This window comes from Colossoma macropomum, unplaced genomic scaffold (assembly GCF_904425465.1).
Source record: "Colossoma macropomum unplaced genomic scaffold, Colossoma_macropomum, whole genome shotgun sequence".
Taxonomy (NCBI): domain Eukaryota; kingdom Metazoa; phylum Chordata; class Actinopteri; order Characiformes; family Serrasalmidae; genus Colossoma; species Colossoma macropomum.
Genome location: NW_023494793.1, coordinates 19,251,854 through 19,272,915, shown reverse-complemented (window position 1 = coordinate 19,272,915; position 21,062 = coordinate 19,251,854). Strand labels below are relative to the sequence as shown.

The 21,062-nt window shown below is 38.0% G+C and overlaps 2 protein-coding genes across 6 annotated transcripts in view; both read left to right on the top strand.

Moving 5' to 3' along the window:
* Positions 1 to 3,762: 3,762 nt before the first annotated feature.
* LOC118813408 (CMRF35-like molecule 5) overlaps positions 3,763 to 21,062 on the top strand; it is a 40,625-nt gene continuing 23,325 nt past the window's right edge. The window contains exon 1 of one of the 3 annotated variants that reach the window (XM_036578724.1): positions 3,763 to 3,827. The gene's annotated coding sequence lies outside the window, so the exon portion shown is untranslated. Of the gene's footprint in view, positions 3,828 to 4,473; positions 4,500 to 4,547; positions 4,596 to 21,062 lie in introns of those variants that run through there. The other 2 variants (XM_036578726.1, XM_036578725.1) reach the window with 2 other exon arrangements.
* Positions 14,999 to 21,062, top strand: part of LOC118813409 (CMRF35-like molecule 1) — an 8,210-nt gene continuing 2,146 nt past the window's right edge. Inside the window, exons 1-6 of one of the 3 annotated variants that reach the window (XM_036578728.1) lie at positions 14,999 to 15,311; positions 15,698 to 16,036; positions 16,746 to 16,835; positions 17,134 to 17,199; positions 17,400 to 17,498; positions 18,399 to 18,937. In XM_036578728.1, the coding sequence (XP_036434621.1) occupies positions 15,275 to 15,311; positions 15,698 to 16,036; positions 16,746 to 16,835; positions 17,134 to 17,199; positions 17,400 to 17,498; positions 18,399 to 18,460 (693 nt within the window). In that variant the 5' untranslated portion in view covers positions 14,999 to 15,274 and the 3' untranslated portion in view covers positions 18,461 to 18,937. Of the gene's footprint in view, positions 15,312 to 15,697; positions 16,037 to 16,742; positions 16,836 to 17,133; positions 17,200 to 17,399; positions 17,499 to 18,398; positions 18,938 to 21,062 lie in introns of those variants that run through there. The other 2 variants (XM_036578727.1, XM_036578729.1) reach the window with 2 other exon arrangements.

Here is a 21,062-nt window from a genome sequence, read left to right as displayed (position 1 = left end):
TATTGATCTCAGCGTTACTGAGCTCTTTTTGAAGGGTGACTGACAAACAGTCTTCTCAGTAGTGGATGTGTTTATAAGTCATAAGCTTAGCATCGGTGTTGTATTGGACTTGGACATGTGTTTTGTGGCAAATTACATACCTGCTGCTGTTACAAGACAATTACTTTATAGTCAAATTTATAAACATCATTTAAATGAGCAAATCAAACATATCAACAGAAAAATTGCATGAAGAAACTGCCAATCAGTAACAGCAACAGAGAATTTAATAAAAATTACAATAGCAAAGTTTTTCTCATGTGCCTTATATATGTCTCTAAATGTTTTCTGAATATGTTACTTTTTCACATATTGTAATGTGATACATTGCTGTATATGTTTAGGGCAGTGTATTCAGTGTTCAGCCATCACTACTTCTTCAAAATATTCTGCCCAACTCTCTAAATAGTAACTTCTGCTTTATGTGGGCTCCTTCAGGAACTCAGCAGTGTGACTGAAAGTTGAATCATCATCAAAATAAAGATTATATTTTTGCTTCTGGAAGGAAAACATAGAAATGAATGTACTGCATAACATCACTCTGTTTCAGCAGCACTCTATGCTGTCATTAGGTTTGGGAAGTCTGAATTTTAGCTATTTTCTACTGCATACTGTAGATGTGTGATTCTAAGAATACATTGTTTTGTTCCTTGGCTCATTTAAATGGTCAAGGAAACTATTGTATAGAAATAAATGTTTTTGTGATGAATATGGTTTTGTAGTGTTGCTGGTGTACTGTATCCACCACAATGGAGGACCACACTTTCTACCAAACAAATGCAAAGTTTATGTTTAGATGAGTGCACACTTTTCATTCAAATACCAACACAATTTGAATAGAAATTAGGTTGTAACATTCATAGTGTTTTTTACTTTCCTAAAAAGAATAGAAAATGATATTCCAAAACATTGTATTAGCAAGTTAGCTTGCCGTTTTAACTCGATGATAGGTGGAAGTGGAGGGAGGGGGAGGTGAAACATGATATTATTGCTTAATATTATTTTCCCCCACCTCACTGGTGCACAGTGATGCAATCAAATGAAGAGGATGTTTTAGAGGTGGGCAAAAGTCATTACCTTTCTATCGAAGATTACAGGAAAACAAAGATTTTGTCTTTGCTATGATATTCTATGATATAATAAGATGACTTATGCTTAATACGACAAAGTACATCAACTAAAGAGGCTGACAAGTTGACTTGAGGAAAGCATTTTAGCATTTTACCTCAGCAGTAAGCCAAAATGTCCTCCTCTGTGTGAGAAATGAAGTTCCATTAAAAGCCCACATGTCCAGAGAGTAGCTTTATACCTCCTCTATCTCTCTCAATTCAACCTATAAGATCTCACCAATTAACTTGTGAGTTGAGTAAGGTAAAATGCTAAATTTTTGAGATGAGGTAAAATGCTAAATTTTGCAGTCGTGTGGCTCACCGATACTGGAGTCTGACATGTGGCCTAGACCTAGAACATTATCTAGAACATTTCAGTTTTAAAATCTGTTTGTAATTCTGCAGATTATAAAATGTATTGTGTAACAGCAAAATTTCTCACTGTTTCTCCTTGTAACATATACTGTAGGACCAAAAGTATGTGGACACCTGAACAGCACACCTATATGAGATTGTTGGACATTCCATTCCAAAACCATGGGCATTTCCTTTTCTCCTTTTCAGCTGTTACAGCCTCTACTCTTCTGGAAAGGTTTTAGAGTGTGTCTGTGAGAATTTGTGCCCATTCAGTCAAAAGAGCATTTTGTGAGATTCAGCACTGATGTTGGACAAGAAGGCCTGCCTCTCAATCAGTGTTCCAGTTCTTCCCACAGGTGTTCAGTGGGGTTAAGGTCAGGGATCGGTGCAGGACAGTAGAGTTCCTCCACACCAAACTCATCAAACCAAATCCTGAGAAACAGTCCAATAGCATTATCCCTCCTCCACCAAACTTTACTGTTGTTACTATGCATTGTGGAAGAGAACGTTTTCCTGGCATCCACCAAACCCGGATTCATCCGTCAGACTGCCAGATAGTGAACCATAAATCATCACACCATGCTTCCACTACTTCTGATCTAGTAACAATGTACTTTACACCACTGCAGCCAGCACTTGTTATTATGCATAGTGGTCTTAGGTTTGTGTGCAGCTGCTTGGCCATGAAAACCTGTTTTACATTCACAAAGTTCTTGTGCTAATTCTGCTTCCCGAGGCAGGTTGGCACTCCGTTGTGAGAACAGATTATTTTTATATGCTACTTGCTTAGGCACTCGGCCGCACCACCCTGTGGGTTTGCCTGGTTTTGCTTTGTGGTTGAGCTATTGTTGCCCCTAGACACTTCCGTTTCACAATAATAGCACTCACAGTTGGCAGGGGCAGATCTAGCAGGACAGAAATCTCACAAACTGACTTTTGGCAAAGGTGGCATCCTATCACAGTTTAAAGTCACTGAGCACTTCAGTACAACCTATTCTACTGTAAGTGTTTGTCTGTGGAGATGGCATGGCCAGTGAGAACACCAAAACCAAAATGCTCCCATTGTAATCAACAAAGCTGTTTCCACCAGATGGGAAAAGTTTGATTTAGAAACCAGTGCTATAGACTTTAGGTACAGAATAAATGAAAGTAAAGCTTTTCTAAGTATTTGGTGTCTCTAAGTATCTTTAGGTGTTTACCATTCAATATCCTGCTCATATTTACATTTTTAACTAACAAATTTTCCTAGCCTTCTGAACATTGCACATATTAGTACAGATCTATCAGAGTGTGGAGGTGACCTGTAGTTTCTAAAACTGCCGCAAACATTTCGGTGCTACTTCCTAGTAGTTCTGGTGTGACTGCTGACTGCTAAAATTATGCCAAAGTACATAAACTTCGCAGCTTCACATGTTCACTGCCACCACAGAGGGACATTCAAATGGTTTATAATAAAGAGGACCTGAACAGTGTTGTCACAGTGCATTTACCACGACTGAAAGAGTACTGTGGTTTCAAATATGGAGAAAGATGTAATGGTGTTTGATACAGAACAGGAAACTGCACCGTTTGGTACAATCTCAGTATGATGTTCTGCCTGGTGTGGGTTTGTTAATAATGAGACAAAGGGGAGGTAAGAGAAGGGAACATGATATACTCTTGCTTCTGTATGTAACCACTGTAGATGTTCATAGGTCTGTGTAATCCTTTAACATTGAAAGGTTTAATATATCATATATCATAATATATGATTTAAACTCTGAAAACAGAGTAAATGTGAAGGAAATAAGTGGATTTTTAATTTAAAATGTATCTTAAACATACTGTATATTATAATATGACTTGCAAAGACATTAGTGCTCACTTAATTCCTTAAACATTTTACATACAACAGCTTTAGGAAATAAACTGACATTAAAAATGACAATTACAAACATTTTCTACCTTTATTTGTCTATAGAAACAGACAGAGTTCTTTTTTTCTCTTTGGGGCAGATGGTGGCCAGAAAATAAGATATATGAGAAGTCCTGTGCTACTAGGTCCAGAGTTTTATCAAAACAGTAAATGTGTTTTACACAATAATAGCTGTAGCAATAATCTGCTTTGTCAGAGAACCTTTAGAGTTGTCTTTCTGTGTGGATGTGATGGTACAGACATAATGTCTTCAGAGAATAGATGAGTTGTTCTATCAGAGTGTGGAGTTGTTGTTCTATCAGAGTGTGGAGGTGTTGCTCTATCAGAGTGTGGAGGTGTTGCTCTATCAGAGTGTAGAGGTGTTGTTCTATCAGAGTGTGGAGGTGTTGTTCTATCAGAGTGTGGAGGTGTTGGTCTATCAGAGTGTGGAGGTGTTGCTCTATCAGAGTGTGGAGGTGTTGTTCTATCAGAGTGTGGAGGTGTTGTTCTAGCTGAGTGTGGTGGTGTTGTTCTATCACAGTGTGGAGGTGTTGCTCTATCAGAGTGTGCATGTGTTGTTCTAGCTGAGTGTGGAGGTGTTGTTCTATCAGAGTGCACAGGTGTTGTTCTAGCTGAGTGTGGTGGTGTTGGTCTATCAGAGTTTGGAGGTGTTGCTCTATCAGAGTGTGGAGGTGTTGTTCTATCAGAGTGTGGAGGTGTTGTTCTAGCTGAGTGTGGTGGTGTTGTTCTATCAGAGTGTGGAGGTGTTGCTCTATCAGAGTGTGCATGTGTTGTTATATCAGAGTGTGGAGGTGTTGTTCTACCAGAGTGTGGAGGTGTTGTTCTATCAGAGTGTGGAGGTGTTGCTCTATCAGAGTGTGGAGGTGTTGTTCTATCAGAGTGTGGAGGTGTTGTTCTATCAGAGTGCACAGGTGTTGTTCTATCAGAGTGTGGAGGTGTTGTTCTAGCTGAGTGTGAAGGTGCTGTTCTACTAGAGTGTGGAGGTGTTGATCTATCAGAGTGTGGAGGTGTTGTTCTACCAGAGTGTCGAGTTGTTGTTCTACCAGCGTGTGGCGGTGTTGTTCTATCAGAGTGTGGAGGTGTTGCTCTATCAGAGTGTGGAGGTGTTGTTTTATCAGAGTGCACAGGTGTTGTTCTATCAGAGTGTGGAGGTGTTGTTCTATCAGAGTGTGGAGGTGTTGTTCTATTAGAGTGTGGAGGTGTTGTTCTATCAGAGTGTGGAGTTGTTGTTCTAGCTAAGTGTGGAGGTGTTGTTCTATCAAAGTGTGGAGGTGTTGTTCTATTAGAGTGTGGAGGTGTTGTTCTATCACATTGCTTCTTCCTCTTGTTTATTGTGAGGGACCTTAAATGATCATTAGCATTAGTCTCATCTCTCCTCTGCTCATTGCTCAGACAAGACCTGAGTACAGAAACACTAAAAAGTCTCGTACAATCTTGATGTTTTGAGTTCCGGTTTGATCTGTCTGTAAAGCAATGTTAACAGGAGATCATTGATGTGTGGATTGGAGTGCAAACATTACTGAGGATTCCTTTCCAAGGTAATTTAACTGAATTTCTTCATCTGAGAGTTAACTTTCAGCAAATACATGGAAAAACTCTTTTCATCCAAATTCAGGTCTACATAAAGTAAGGATTAGTGTATTGTGGCAATTCTAAAACACTTGTCTTCATTCTAACTCACCAGGTTTTGACACTTTTCTGTTGTTACTGTTTAACAGCACAGAGTTTCAGTTTGTAATGCATCTGTTATTTTTCTAGGTCTGATATGTGTGTTATTGAAGACCCAGTCAGGGAATGTTTTTACTGGAACAGAAGGAGGCTGTGTTGAAATCTACTGTAATAATCCAGACGGATACCAATATGTGTCCAAATACTTTTGCTGTTGTCCATGAGGCTATTCTGGTGTTTTAATTAAAATTGAGAAAGCTGATAAAGTCATCTCTACAAGCAGATACTCTATACTGAACACTGTCTTCTTGAAGTCACCATCATACACCTCAGTGTAGAAGACTCTGGGGTTAATTAAACTGCTTACTCACTTGTGAAGAAAGTTTTTTCTTTTTTTAAAACAATTTAGATTTATCATGAGTTTGTCATGAGATTTTTAAATAAAAAAAAGGCTGTCCCACATATTTCATCACCAAAACAGTTTTAGTTTTTTTAGTCAATATTCTGAGCCTTATTTTAGCCACACCCCTGCATTATAGAGCAGGAAGTGACACTGCACCCCTGTCCCTTCATGGTCACATGGTAGCAGTTATATCCCATTGTTTTGAAGGAAATGTGTCCTAAAATTAGTGTGTAACCTCAAGGACTGTCACCACCAAAACACATATTTTCTGCAATTAAGTATCTTTTTTATGTTTTATGAAAAATGTTGGGATTTTATGTGTGTACAACTGTTCAGAGCTGTGTTAGCTAGTCATGTACTGGTTAGTAGTTTTGGAGTTATGCTCAAAATGAGCTAAAACTGGTGCAGCTGAAACAACCACTACTAACATTATTTTAATAAAATAAACATAAATAAAGTATAGGATCACTCAAAAAAGCTAAACGTTTGTCACTAAATTCCCAAAGCTAGCTTTGTGTTTTAGTCCAAATGCTGCAAAGGCTCAGCAGACCATATATAAAGCTATTTTTAATGCAAATGTAGCTCAAATGTTGATAAGTACTCAAAAAAAAAGCCAAAAATCATAACAAGTTACTAATTACTTCTCCCAAACTGTAATGGGATTACATTACATTGTTACCAATTTGTAAATTATCTACCAATATAGTGAGATATTTACACTTCATAAAATTACAATATCTCGTAGTAAAATGTCTAGAAATAAGTGAAATAATCTTATAATATTCTTACAACTGTCTAAAAATGAAAAATTTTAGATATATTGACTAGATTTAAAATGAGTTGACTTGCACTGTAGACGGTTGTGTCTAAGTTAAGATAGTGAGCCTTGTGTGTAACTTAAAAATGTGCATCCAGAGGGCCCCATTCCTGTTTGTGGCTTAGAGCCCCACAATCACTAAATCCGCTCTTCTTCCTGAGTGCTCCTTTTATATCCAAGCATAATAATATTATCTGTTTAAAATGAATTTTGAACAGTTCACAATGTTCCCAGTCTTAAATTGGCCCAGTTCCAGGTTTCTGGAATGTGTTGTAGGCATCATTTCCCATAAAAAAAGAAGTTATTAGGATAAATGATTAAATATCTTGTCTTTGTATTGTTTTTAATTAAATACAGGTGAGAGTGGATTTACAATTTTTTTTGTTTTTTTTCTTGCATTTTACTTACTGTCCTAACTTTTCTGGCATTAGGTTTGTATGAGTGTGGCATTTTATTCTTTTTTTTCTCCACTTTATTCTTTTTTCTGCTCTTGTGTGTTTTTGCTATTATTTTCCTATTCAACTGTAAAGTGCTTTGAGCTGCTCTTTGTATGAAAAGTTTGTTAGGATTCAAAGCATGTAGTGCTGGAACCCTATCATAATTGTTAGGATTATTATTACAATCATTAGCAGCAAATTAGTTTCAGACAAAGAAGGCAGCAGGGTACTTTGCTCTCTTCAGAGTTTACACCACTGGTTCTTCTTCCTGCTGTTTGTAAGGAACCAGAAACATGAACAGAAACAAACTGTGAGGTGTACTGCATAGCAATGAAAGTAAGATGAACACCTTTCTGAGGATTCTGTCACTGTTCCAAGGTAATTTAAATACTTTCTTAATCCAGTTTGACATGTTAACATGACTCTGTTGTTGTAGTTATGTGCTCAATATCATTACTATTAGCTTTAAATGAGTTAAGGTTAATTACCTTATAGATTTCCCAAAACTAAGTGTAATCTGTGTGTTAAACACAGAAAATAATCCTTTTCAGCCAAATGAGGATCTATATAACAATCTTTACTACGAGACTAGTCTTTAACTCTTTAACTCTACTTAATTCTCGTGTTTATTTTTGTTGTGGCTTTTTGGAAACACTTAGACGTTTAGTTTGTAATATATCTGTTATTTTTCTAGTTCTGATCTGTCTGGAAATGAAGAGCCAGATTGGAAATGTGTTTACTGGAACAGAAGGAGGCAGTGTGAAAATCTCCTGTAATTATCCAGATGAATACCAATATATGTCCAAGTACTTTTGCCGTGATCCATGTGGTTATTCTGATGTTTTAATTAAAACTGAGATTTCTAACAAAATCATCTCTAAAGGCAGATACTCTATACTGAACACTGTGTCTGCATGGAGCTTTTTTTCTGTCACCATTAAAAACCTCAGATTAGAAGACTCTGGGGTTTATTACTGTGGAGTGGATTTATGGGGAAAAGACATACTCAGTAAAGTAGAGGTCACTGTCAGGAAAGGTAAGCACAAACATAACTGCACACTCACTATTTTTTTTTTTTTGTTTTGGATTTTTATGGAATTTTGCCACCCCAGTATATTATCTGAACTTCAATATATAAAAGACTGTTTCCAAAAAATTGGGATGCTGTTGAAAATGTAAATGAAAACAGAATGCAATGATGTGAAAATCCTTTAAACCCTTTATTTAATTCAACATAGTACAAAGACAACAACAAAGATCTCTTCTTTTAGCAACACTCTGTAAGCATTTGGGAACTGAGGAGACCAACTGCTGTAGTTTTGAAAGTAATTTTTTTCCCATTTTTGCTTGATATAGAATTTCAGTTGCTCAGCAGTTCAAGGTCTCCTTTGTTAATATTTTTGTCTCATAATGCACCAAATGTCACCCATGCCATGTGCACTAATGCCCCCCCATACCATCACAGATGCTGGCTTTTGAACTGTGCGCTGATACCAAGACAGATGGTTCCTTTCCTCTTTAGCCTGGACAATGTCGCATCCATGATTTCCAAAAAGAATTTTTACATTTTGATTTGTTGAACCACAAGACACTTTTCCACTTCAACTCAGTCCATTTTAAATAAGCTTCGGCCCATTTGGGCTCATCTCCATCTGTAGTCTCTGCGCAGGTAAAAATATAATTAATACACAAGACACAAGAAGTATGTTACACATTCTGAATACAGGATACAGTAAGAGTCCTTGGACGAGACTCTGCACAACATTTGTGTACTTTGTAAGATGACTAAAAAATTGTAAGTCACTCTGGACAAGAGCATCCGCCAAGAGCTGTAAATGCAAATGTCTATGCTTATTATTAAAATTACTTATGTTAATTATTTGTGCTCTAATATAAGTGTAATCTTGATTTTTTGCAGTTCACTCAGTCTCGTCCACCATGACTCCTGCTTCAGAGTCCAGCACACAGAGTGACCACCAACTCACACATAGCACAGCTAGAGCGATAGCAACAGGTCCAGTTTCTATTTCTCTCTCTCTTTATGAAGAAGAAAAAATGGCTTTGTTACACCCTGAAAAAGCCAATGAAACTTTTTAAAAATCCAAATTAAACTTGAAACATTGTGAGAATAGCTTGACTGTTTTAAGCAGAGGCTGTGAGATTATCACTTTTGCTGTCAAGCTGTGGCTAAATTTAAACTTCCCCAAAACGTCCCTTATGTCAGGGTATTACTTTGTCCCATGTAGGCTAATTTGAATCAGCAGTTTTTGCATCCACTTTTGATATGAATAACCTGGCAAATCGTTTTGGCTGACAAAAGCTGTTGTAATTCTGCTGGCCCATTTTAAAACAGCATCTGCATTTGGATATAACATGCCAACATCCCCAAGGACAGCCTCTTCTTTAACTGCTTCAGGTAAATTATTTTGTCTCTCAGGTTCATTTTAGTTCAGTATAGTTGATTAACAAAGAAACATCAGTAAATTCAGTTCAGTGTAATCTCCATTCCAAGAGGGTGTATAAAATCAATGAAACAGCAATGCAATGTTCATAGACCGAAACTGGCACAGTGACGGTTCAGAGATTTTCAACATGGCCTTTTCACAGTGTCTCAAATTTCTGCCCTGCTGGAGCTGCCCTGGTCAAACGTAAGTGCTGTTATCATAAAGAGAAAATTTCTAGGAGCACCAAGAATGCAGCCATAAGCGATAAACCACACAAGATCACACAATTTGATCGCTAATTATCTGCCCTTGGGTTGCAACAAACTGCCTCTAGAAACAATGACAGGACAGAAGAGGTTCCTCTTGGACTGGATTCAAATTACATGTCTGAATAGCCAGACACAAGCAAAAGATCACTGTTTGAAATACTGATTTTCAGCTGGAGTGATGAAAATCACACTATTATTGGACTCTGGAACAGTGGATATGCATTTTCTGGAGTGATGAATCACACTTTGCCATCTGGCAGTCTGTCAGATAAATCTGTATTTAACAAATGCCAGGATGCCTGCCTGGATTTGCACAGTGCCACCTGTAAAGTTTGGTGGTGAAGGAATAACAGTTTGGGCATGTTTCCTGGGTTGGGCTTGGCTCCTTAATTTCAGTAAAGTGAAATCCTAATGCTATAGTATCGTAGCATCCCACGTGGGATGTGTGGCCTTGAAGAGTGGTGAGCATGGAGCACCATGGGTACTGCCGTGACAGCTGTAAGAGATTTAAATGTTTTAAAAAGGCTATGGGAAGGTTAGGTGGGTCTGTGTATCTACCATAGACTAGAGTCTTCTTCTATGCTGACGCCACAGTGGTGTCAGATGTGGGATCACCCCAAACAGACTGGAGGAGAATGGCAAGCACAGCGGCTAAACACTGGAGAAGACCGAGTCCAACCGACAACTGTGATAGAGGAGCAGTGTAGTAGAGTAAAGACGAGCAGCAGAGGACAAGCGATGCAGCTGGCCACCAGAACCTGCCGGCAGGGACCACTGGATGTCAGCTGATGGGAAGAGGCCTGGTGCAGTGTGGCTGGAGGTCGGAGCTGGCACAAGAAGGCCTGATGACTCAAGAAGACTCTCCGCCCAGGGACTCTCACTACTGCCACAGATAGGACATGTGGCCAGATGGAGCAGTGAGTGCAGAGCACCATGGGTATCACTGTGCAGCAGTAGAGAGGCCTAATTCATGTCAATAGTTGTGGCTGTTATTTATTTTGTGCTATTGTTGGGCTATTCTGTGCTGGGTGTGAGGGTAGCTGCATCTTCTTCTCCTAAGCAAACACCACAGTATACAATAATATTCTAGAGAATCAAAAGCAACTGTGACAGTATGACAGTGCACAAAGGGATGTTCATAAAGAATCATAGAAATGGTTTGCCAAGTTTGGTGTGAAAGATCTGCATAGTGCCCTGAACCATGGGCAGATTTAGTGGTGGTGCATTTCTCCGAGTAAAAATCGGATTGACCCTTCAAGTGCCTCTCTCCTGTCACTCATCACCTCCAAGTGAGTCATTGATATCCAAATGTTTTGATTGATGCATATTCCACTCCACTCCAATCATGAAGAAACAAGAAGAATTCTGAGGAATTCCCTTCCACATATTCCTTTTTAAGTTATGGAAAAATGTTTTCGGGAACCTTTGTATAATAGAAAAGGGCTTTGTGACAATCTGAATGTATAGTGTTTAATTAATAGGCCAGCACACAACATAAACGTATCATTTTAGTTGTTGTTATGATTAATCACGCACACACATCATCTAAACCGCTTATCCTTCTGGGTTGCGGTGGGGAGCTGGAGCCTATCCCAGCTGTTGTTATGATTAATGTAATACCTAATGTAATCTGAGCACTGAAACCAAATAAAGGAAATGTAATTAATTTTCTGAGTTTTCAGTCATCCTCTGAAGCAGATCTCAATCTAGATGTTGAACTGATTGTCCAGTAAAGGTCCATCATTTTTGAAAGTCAGATGATAAAATCAGCCCATGACTACGTTGGCATGGGCTTGTGTGTGTATGAGTTTATTTGTTAAAACTGGTTTCATGTTGGTTTTAATCAAGCACATGAATGATTATATTTTCCAGGTCCAGGACTCCATAGCACTTCCACAACATCAGGTACCGCTTCCATTTCACTCTTTACGAACATCCTAAAATCACTTTTTGTCACTTGCTAATGTGGAAACATTTTTGTGGTGCAGAAACTGCAATTTTAATTGATTTGTGGAATCCTAATTTGCTCGAGATCCCTAAATGAATGCATTCTGGTTTTGTAAGATCATGAAAAAGCCAATGAAGAAACATGACTTTTTGTTTTTCTGAATGAGACATGGCGGCACGGTGGCACAGTGGTTAGCGCTGTTGCCTCACAGCAAGAATCGCCTGTGTTCGATTCCCGGCCGGGCGACCAGGGTCATTTCTGTGTGGAGTTTGCCTGTTCTCCCTGTGTCTGCGTGGGTTTCCTCCGGGTACTCCGGTTTCCTCCCACAGTCCAAAAACATGCAGTCAGGCTGATTGGACATGCTAAATTGCCCCTAGGTGTGTGTGACTGTGTATGTCTGTCTGCCCTGCGATGGACTGGCGACCTGTCCAGGGTGTATCCTGCCTTCCGCCCAATGACAGCTGGGATAGGCTCCAGCACCCCACCGCGACCCAGAAGGATAAGCGGTTTAGAAGATGTATGTATGTATGTATGAATGAGACATTCAGGAAATATTGTGAGACGACAGCTTGACTATTGGCTGTCAGTGTATCTCTTTTCCAGTGCATGCTGTGGCTAATTTTAAATGTCCTTCATAACTTCCCATTGACAGGCTTTACAGAATGTTCAAAAGACTACAAGAAGTAAAACCGAATTACAATTTACCAGACAAATGAGTGAACATATGGTCATATATTGGTTGTTGTGCAAAAACATGTGTTATTGCAAGATGTGATATGCTAGTGTAAACATGACCTATCACATGCTCTTAAACAGCTTTAAATGAAAACTCTTTGCGAACAAAAGCCTATTTGTATGGCATGGCTGCTAACATCATTTATTTTCTCTGTGTCTTTATGGCTGTTGCTGACTTAAAGTTTATCAGCAGTTTGAGATGTTCTTGAGCTTTAAGTTTCTCCAGTTTAAATGGGACTGATACAGCTCAGTGTGCTAGATAAAGCAGTTACTTTATGAATTCAGGCTTTACAGTTTATTCAGGGGGAGGAGTCTAATGCTGAACATGATGGAAACTTAGAAAATAAGACAGTCACCTCGTGTGAGGGCATTCATTTAGCCAGAAAATTGTAAAATAACATGGCCTCCTCAAGTTTGAGTTTGTCTCTCTTATGGGGTTGATTGAGGTGATTGTCTTCTAAGTTTTTATCAGCCCCACCTGAATTAAAATGCTGGTGAGATCTATGAGCTCACAAACATGAATTGATGTTGGTTTTAAGCACATGAATGATCATATTTTGCCCTAATCTGTACCTAAATTTGTACTTCTCTTATCGTCCATCTTTAGTGTCTGCGGCTGAGCTGGTGGTGTTTGGAGTGCAGTGTGGAGTGGTGTGTGCCATGCTGGCTGCTGTTCTTCTCTTTCTTTGTCTCAGCTCAGCTACCTGCACCTGTTCTTCAGCCATTTGTACAAAGTGAATACAGCCAATTAGCCAATACAGCCAATTAGAAAACCACACACACACACAGCTACCTGCACCTGTTCTTCAGCCATTTGTACAAAGTGAATACAGCCAATTAGAAAACCACACACACACACACACACACACACACACACACACACACACATACACACACTAACTATGCTCCTTATCCTTCTGGGTCGTGGGGTGCTGCAGCCTTTCCCAGCGGTCATTGGATGAAAGGCAGGAAACATACTGGATAGGCTGACAGTCCATCACATTGCACACACACAGACATATACACTCACACACACATTCACATCTAGGGGCAAGTTAGTGTGTCCAATTGGCCTGACTGCGGGGGAAACCCACACAGTCACAGGGAGAACATCACACAGAAGGGACTGTTGTTGCCTGGCTGGGGAATCGAACCCAGGCCCTTCTTGCTGTGAGGTGACATCGCTATGACAAAACCAAACCAACCCCTGAAAAAAAGTTGCATCAACTTAAAATGATGAAGTAATTGATATCACAACGTTTTTGAGTTAGTTTCTTCAAAAGTTCTCCTAACTCACAATTTTACTGCTGTGGTTCAGTTAGGTCATGCTGTTTAAGTTGAGATAAACTCAAAAACAAAACAAAAAAAAAATCTAAAGTGCTACAACTGTTTAACTGCCCAATTGTCAGGAGATCATACTTTTTGAATCCCGGCAATGCAACAATCCACTCCAATCAGGAGTAGAAAGTCCTTACTCCCCCACCCCCACCCTCACTAAACTGCAGATGGAAATTAGCAATGAACAAATTGCAGAGGAGAAGGAAACTAAATTTGAGTAAGCTCAACTTATTATTGACCTAACTGAGATGCACAACTACAAATGTGACTTACGGTCACAAGCTGAAAGTTGCTGAAAGGCACTCATTCAGAAATTAACATATTGCCTAACAGCACATTTTAAAAGTAAAAATACTACATATTACATTTATACTTTGCTGTCTTCAGCTTTGTTCTACCACATACTGTAAATGTGTTAAGGTTGAGAATATGATTTAATGTTTTGAAGCCATTTTTAAGGAATAAAACTGCTTGTGATCAGTGAGGTTTTGGTGACTTTTAGTGATTTGATGGATAATAACACTGGGAGGGCGTTTAACTCCACAAAACATAATTTAGCAATATGTTTAGCGATATGTTGGATGTATATATGTGTGCTGTGTGAGGGCCACTTCTATATGTTAAATAGAAACTGAATTGTATTTTTGTACATAATCCTTGATCAGGAAGAAACAAATAAACACTCTTGCTCTCAACAGACTAGATAACAGCTGGATTTTATGATCTTCTTTTTTACCTTGATTTTGTGAGATTTGTCAGCCACACCAGTAATAAAGATATGGAGCTTCAGGAAAGTAGTGAATGTGTTTCACAGATAGAGGGCAGCAGAGTGCTTTGTCAGAGAAGCCAGATTTAATTTAATCATCACCAACTCCGCTTCTGCAAATCTACTATCCTGCAAAGTTTAACTGTAACATCTAGTTTGGCTCATTGTTTTCAGAAGTGCACGATTAGCTGGATCAGGTGTGTGAAATCTGGGATTTAGAATTATGTGGCTCTCTAGAGGAGGGTTGGTGACCACTGTCTTAAACCCTAAAGGCCCATATTTGGGCCCACAACACAAATTTTTCTCTCTAAATAACTTTCCTAATCTCATAACTAGATGTTACCATAATGTATAGAAGTTAGTGAATAAAAAATCTTAACATTTATCAAAATGACTTTTAGACAGCTTCAATTCCACCTGTTATTCAGGCAGAACTTGCAGTGTGTTCAGCGTTGTGGTTAAACAAACAAATCACGCAGGTATCTGTCTGTTTAGTGATTTATCAGTTTAATCTGAGAAAAGCAATAGCAGCCCGATGTCCTGTCCTACGTTCTTTATTTTGTGTTTTCAATATGCTGGAGACTTCCATTATATTAATGAAATGCTGTTAATTTTTGAACAAATGCTATCATCAAAACATGAGATGTGTGTTCAGTCAGAGTGTGGAAGTGTTGTTCTATCAGAGGTTGGGCAGCGCTGTTCTATCAGAGTGGGAAGATGGTCTATCAGACTGTGAAGGAGCTGTGTCAGAATGTGTAGGTGCTGTATCAGAATGTGGGGGTGCTGTGTCAGAATGCGGAGAGGTCGTACTTCTGCAGCGTCGATGTTTCCTTTAAAGTGCTTCTCCTTCATGCTTATCGTGAGGAACTAGGAGTGGTCAGTAGCATTCATCTCTCAGAGCTCCTCTGCTGAGTCCTACAGCAGCACAAGACACTCGAGTGCAGAAACAGTCTGAAAAGAGTTATACGCTGTGCTGAGTTCTGGCCTTTTAAGAAATTCTTAAAGGAGGTTAGTGATGTGTGGAGTAGAATGCAAACTCTTCTGAGGATTCTGTCACTGTTTCAGGGTAAATTCAATCTGTTTCATCACACTTGGTTTATTAACGTCATTATTAATGTTTATTACCATCATTGTTTATAATACTGGTTGAATTGGTTGATTGCTAGAAATTATGATTACCATGAATTGTTTTTGAATAATTAATGTTCACTGCCATGTAAGATTTATTAAGAAGAAACTTGATCTATGAATTAATTTTCAGTAAATACAGAGAAAACACCTTTTCAGACAAATAAATGTTAAACTAAAGATTATGTACAATGTTTAACTGCTAAAACAGTCTTCTTCTTTATCTTTAATACTAACTACTTATGTTTTGAACACTTTTTTATTGTTGCTATTTAACATCAGTTGGACTTTGCAGATTTTAAATGCAAAGTGTTATTTTTCTAGTTCTGATCTGTGTGGAAATGAAGAACCAATCTGGAAATGTGTTTACTGGAACAGAAGGAGGCAGAGTGGAAATATCCTGTAATTATCCTGATGGATACCAATATGTGTCCCACTACTTTTGCCATCATCCATGTGGTTATTCTGATGTTTTAATTGAAACTCAGAAGGCTGATAAAGTCACCTCTAAAGGCAGATACTCTATACTGAACATTGTGTCTACACGGAGCCTTTCTGTCACTATCAGAAACCTCAGATTAGGAGACTCTGGGGTTTATTACTGTGGAGTGGATAAATGGGGAAAAGACAGACTCAGTAAAGTAGAGGTCACTGTCAGGAAAGGTAAGATATAACCAATTCCTAAATAACCTATTTAAACTTATTTATGCTTATTTTAATACACACATATCGCTGCTGTCAGAAGACAACCTCATATCGTCGATGAATAGACCAAAAGAAATGGCTCAAAATTACTTGTAAAAAAGTCTGGTTCCAAAAGTTAAGCATGTTTTTCCTACCGTTTTGGAGATACAAGGTATATATATACATAAATAAAGATGAGTGGCCAAAATTCCTCCACAGCGCTGTAAAAGACTCATTGCCAGTTATCGCAAACGCTTGATTGTAGTTGTTGCTGCTAAGGGTGGCCCAACCAGTTATTTAGGGGGCAATCACTTTTTCACACAGGGTCCTGTAGGTTTGGATTTCTTTTTCCCTTAATAATAAAGATCTTCATTTATAAACTGCATTTTGTGTTTACTTGTGTTATCTTTGTCTAATATTTAAATTTGTTTGGTGATCTGAAACATTTAAGTGTGACAAACATGCAAAAGAATAAGAAATCAGGAAGGGGGCAAACACTTTTTCGCACCACTGTATATATAATATATATATTAAATATACATTCAATATGTAATGTGAATCACCTGAAGCTCAGTTTAGGATGACCTTAAATTGAAAGGTCTTGTTAAACTCTGAATTGAGTTACATAATGTCTTAGTATGAATTATATCTTCATATGTTCTGCTGGTCTCGTGTTGATCTTCAGCAGTTACTCCTAAGCCCACTGCTGCTCCACTGTCCACTCTTCAGACCACTACAGACCTGTCCAGTGTGTCCACAGTCACAAAGATTACTGCAGGTAATGCAAAGTGGGTGCTCATTTTTAATGCTCCATCTAGAAATCTCCTAACTAAAGTTGTTAACTACTTAGCAGCATCAATGAATATCAGATTAAATGTTTTGTTTTTATAGTCACACAGAACATTTTCTTCTACTCTTCCACTTTCAAAGATCACATACAGATACACTTGAGCACGCTAAGTTAAGAAATACTGAGTGAATATTTGTTGAGGCAGAACAATCAGTATAAATAAATTTTAAATACAGAATTACTTTTTTGCTTACAAAAGAGAAATGTAGTCATTTATATCTTTCAGATTTTTCCAGCAAATATGAACAAGCAGCATCCACAACACAGTCCACACATCCCTCAGTCCTGCAGGGTAAACGATTGATGTTGACCTTTCCTTGTACTTAAGTTGCATCATTATCATAATAAGCTTTATCATGAAAGTAAAAGAGAATAAATAAAATGTTAATATCAGTATCACCGTGCTGATAACTTTCACTCATTATAGCTGTTTAAAATATCCATTTAAAACAAAGTTTGCAAACAACACTTTCAGTGATTCTTTTTCATTAGAGCTTCCTGTATATGGAGGGGTGCTTGGTCTGTTCCTGTGCTGTGCTCTTGTGGCTTTTGTGGTTCTCTACAGAAGACCATCTAATGCACACGCAACACGTAAGCTCAATTAAAGACTCTGTTTAGAAATATAAATGCAATTTACGCTATCATTTACTTTAGCACAGTTCAGAATATTAGAAACTCCTTTGGACTTCTTTTTCTTTTTTGATTATTTAAAAAATGTATTCCAGTACAGATTTCTGATTACTTGAAAAAAAGTTACTGATTACTGATTACTTCTAAAAAAAAAGTAATCTGCAACCTAATCCAAAGGATTACCAAATCACTACAATCACACAAATGATTTCCTAGCTGAGCAAGCCTTTTAGTCACTATTAATCTATCAGACATGGCAGAGTACTACTGTTCTCAGTCTGGTTCATTTTCTATGCTGTGTGGAAAACTTTTCATACCAACTCAATTTTTAATGTCTGACATTATTTCAAGAGCTAATTTATTTAATGACTCTCTAATGATCTCTCTCTCTTGCTCTCTCTCTCTCTCTCTCTCTCTGTGTGAACAAATCTGTCAGTCTGTCTAGCAGGATATCTTCTATCCACTAGTCCAGGCAATGGAAATTACTCTCCAGAAACCTACAGCATCATTCAGTATCTTTCAGAATAAACACTAGTCAAGCTTTTTTAGACATTTAAGGAAATACATTAATGATCTGTTGTTAACCATTAAAAGCTTAATGTTCTGCCGTTTTATGCTTAGCCATTTTTTTGTCCAGGAGGAACAAAAGTTGATTTAAGCTGAGGATTGTGTCTGTGTCTTATTTGCCATTCAGCATCTTGTATGTGTACTTTTGTCAGATAAAATTAGGAGTTGGTGTCTATGTGCTATGGATAGATTTGCAAAACCCTGTAATTTCTGAAGCTGCATCTAATGTTTTGACACAACTACTCAATAGTTCCGGTGGGGCATTTTGATGTTCTGTGTCATCTCTTGTTGCAGCTCTTGTGCTGCAAACATTTGTGCAAACCCTGCCTGTGCAAACGGAAAGTACACTACGCTGAAAAAGCCAGAGCGACGACCCACTTCTAAAGATGTTTCTGAACACGGCAAACTTTCCAGTTGCACATCTACACTGCCCCCACAGAAAGACATTCACAAATTCAGAAAGGGGCTGAACCACAGCACCACTGTGCATTTAATATGTTTAAAGAGTACGGTTGTCAGTATGGGGGGAGGTGTAACAGTGTGACTTGGCCTTGACTTCCAGGCCATTGATCTCAGTGGTAGTGAAACTATGGATAATCATGTCTACAATAAGATATTTCATTCTATTAAACATACATTACATTGTGATAAAGATGTACATAATATGGACAAAACCATGTGTATAGTCCTCATAATGAGTGAATTCAGTTAGTTTAAAGTGCACCCATTACACAGGTGTTCACTTGTGCACACAGATTCTGATGTCAAACTCCTTGTTAATTCCTTTGCTTTCAGATAAGCAGGTGTCTACAAACTTTTGGACATCAGTGCACTTAGAGAGATAACTTGCTGTGATTAATTGTTTCAGTAGTTGTGTTTCCAAACATACTTTTAATTGTAAATGCCATATTGATTTTAAATGTACTTGCCCTAGAACATAAACATGTTAAAATATCTATATTTTTGTTTGTCTACCGAACAAAAAGCTTATGTTCTCAATTGGGCAGATGGCAGCAGGATTTTAGCCTTGATTTCCATCTGATATTTTATGTTCTTGAGGAACTCAGAGGTAGTGAAACTAGTTTAATCACTGCTAAAATTAGGTATTTGATTGTAATAAACATACATTTCATGGTAACAAAGACATATTTGTTGGGCCACCAAGCTCATATCAGAGTTTCATGAAAGCATGTGCTTCACACAAAGAAGGCAGTAGAGAGCTTTGCTACAGAAACCAAGTTTAGGTGTCTCTCTTTGTAAGCCAACTGATGGAAAATTATTTTTTAACAAAACTGAATCATTCTATAGACCAAATACTCAATGTGCAGCATCATGTTTATTTTCATGTAAAAGCCCTTTAGGTAATCTATCTGTTCCATGTGTGGATGTGGTGCTGAGTGGTGAGTTTGTTATTACTGTATCAGAGTGTGGAGACATGGATCAGTACTGTGTCCACTACTGAGGAGATTAATAATTTGATCATTCATCAAAAGTGGCCAGTAATCCTGAGATAAATAACTGGGTATTACCTTGATTTATCCATTTACTCAGGCTTTAGTCAGAACTTGTACATAGTATTTAATCGTGTCTGTAAATAGTATTTGCAAGTGTGTAATAAAATGTTGGCCCGCTGGCAGGCCCTGGCCATTTAAGGTGTTAAAATGTAAAAATAACTGTATTCTGAATATTTTCTTTACAAACAAGGATGGACTGCTAACTGGGCCAGTGAGGCCAGTGCCCAGGAGTCTCTGACTGCCGGGGGCCTCAGGAGCCTCAGACCACAAGGTCCAAGGGTACTCAAATACTTGGGCAATCCACTCCAAATATAAGCATTGAATATACGAATAGCCATTCAACATGTGCAAAACAATAAATAAATAAATAAATGTTTTAGCCATGCTTGTGTGTAGAAATATGTCTGTTTCTGCATTATGACTCGGTTTGACTTTGAAGGAAGAAGAGATGAAATCTTGATTGAAGTTCGTCTTTAGGTACACAACTCTTACACAAAAAGTATAAACTGTTACAGTGTGTAGATCAAATATTACACATTCATTTTGTTTATTCTCAAAATAATAATAATGCATTTTATTTATAACATACCTTTCATTTAGGTGAAAATCTCAAGGCGAATTCAATACAATGATAAATGTGTACCATTTAGAAAAAGACAGTATACAGCAAAAAAGAGTAAATAATAATATCAGCAAAGCATCATAAGATTTAATAAAAGGCCTCCATGCCATGTTCAGTGCCACGCAATAACAGTGAGAAAAGGCCTTTCTAAATAAAAATGTGTTTAAGACAGTTTTAAAAGAAGTATCTGTGGAAGCATTGTATGCAGTTTAGTTCTACAAAGTTCCTTGAGATAATCCAGTGCATTGCCATGAACATACTGAATTTCATGGGCAATTCTGAATGAGGGAGGAAGCCAGTGTAAAGAACATAATATTGGTCTAATGTGTTCATATTTCTGGACTCTCATGAGTATCCTGGCTGCACAATTTTGAATATGCTGGAGCTTCTGAATATATTTGGCTGATACTCCAGTAAAGCACATTACAATAATCAAGTATACAGGAAACAAAGGCATGAACAGGCCTCTCTGCCTCAGACAGTGTTAGGACAGAACTTGGAAATACGTTTTAGATGATAAAAGGAAGTTTTACACAAATCTTGACTGTGGGCTCAGATTCAGATGAGAGTCAAACCTAACAACCAAATTTAAAACTGTACTGGAAACTGAATGTGCTGGCTATAAATGGAAACATGAGAAGTGGAGATTTTTTGCATTTAAGTGGAGTCTCTACCAAAAGAGCCTGAGTTTTATCAATGTTTAGCTGCGAGATGTTTTCCTTCATCCAGGACTGAATTACCTCCAAACAGGTGTTAAACTTGGATGTGGCTATAGAGTAAGTAGAAGGAATCTTTATATACAGCTGTGTATCATCAGCATAA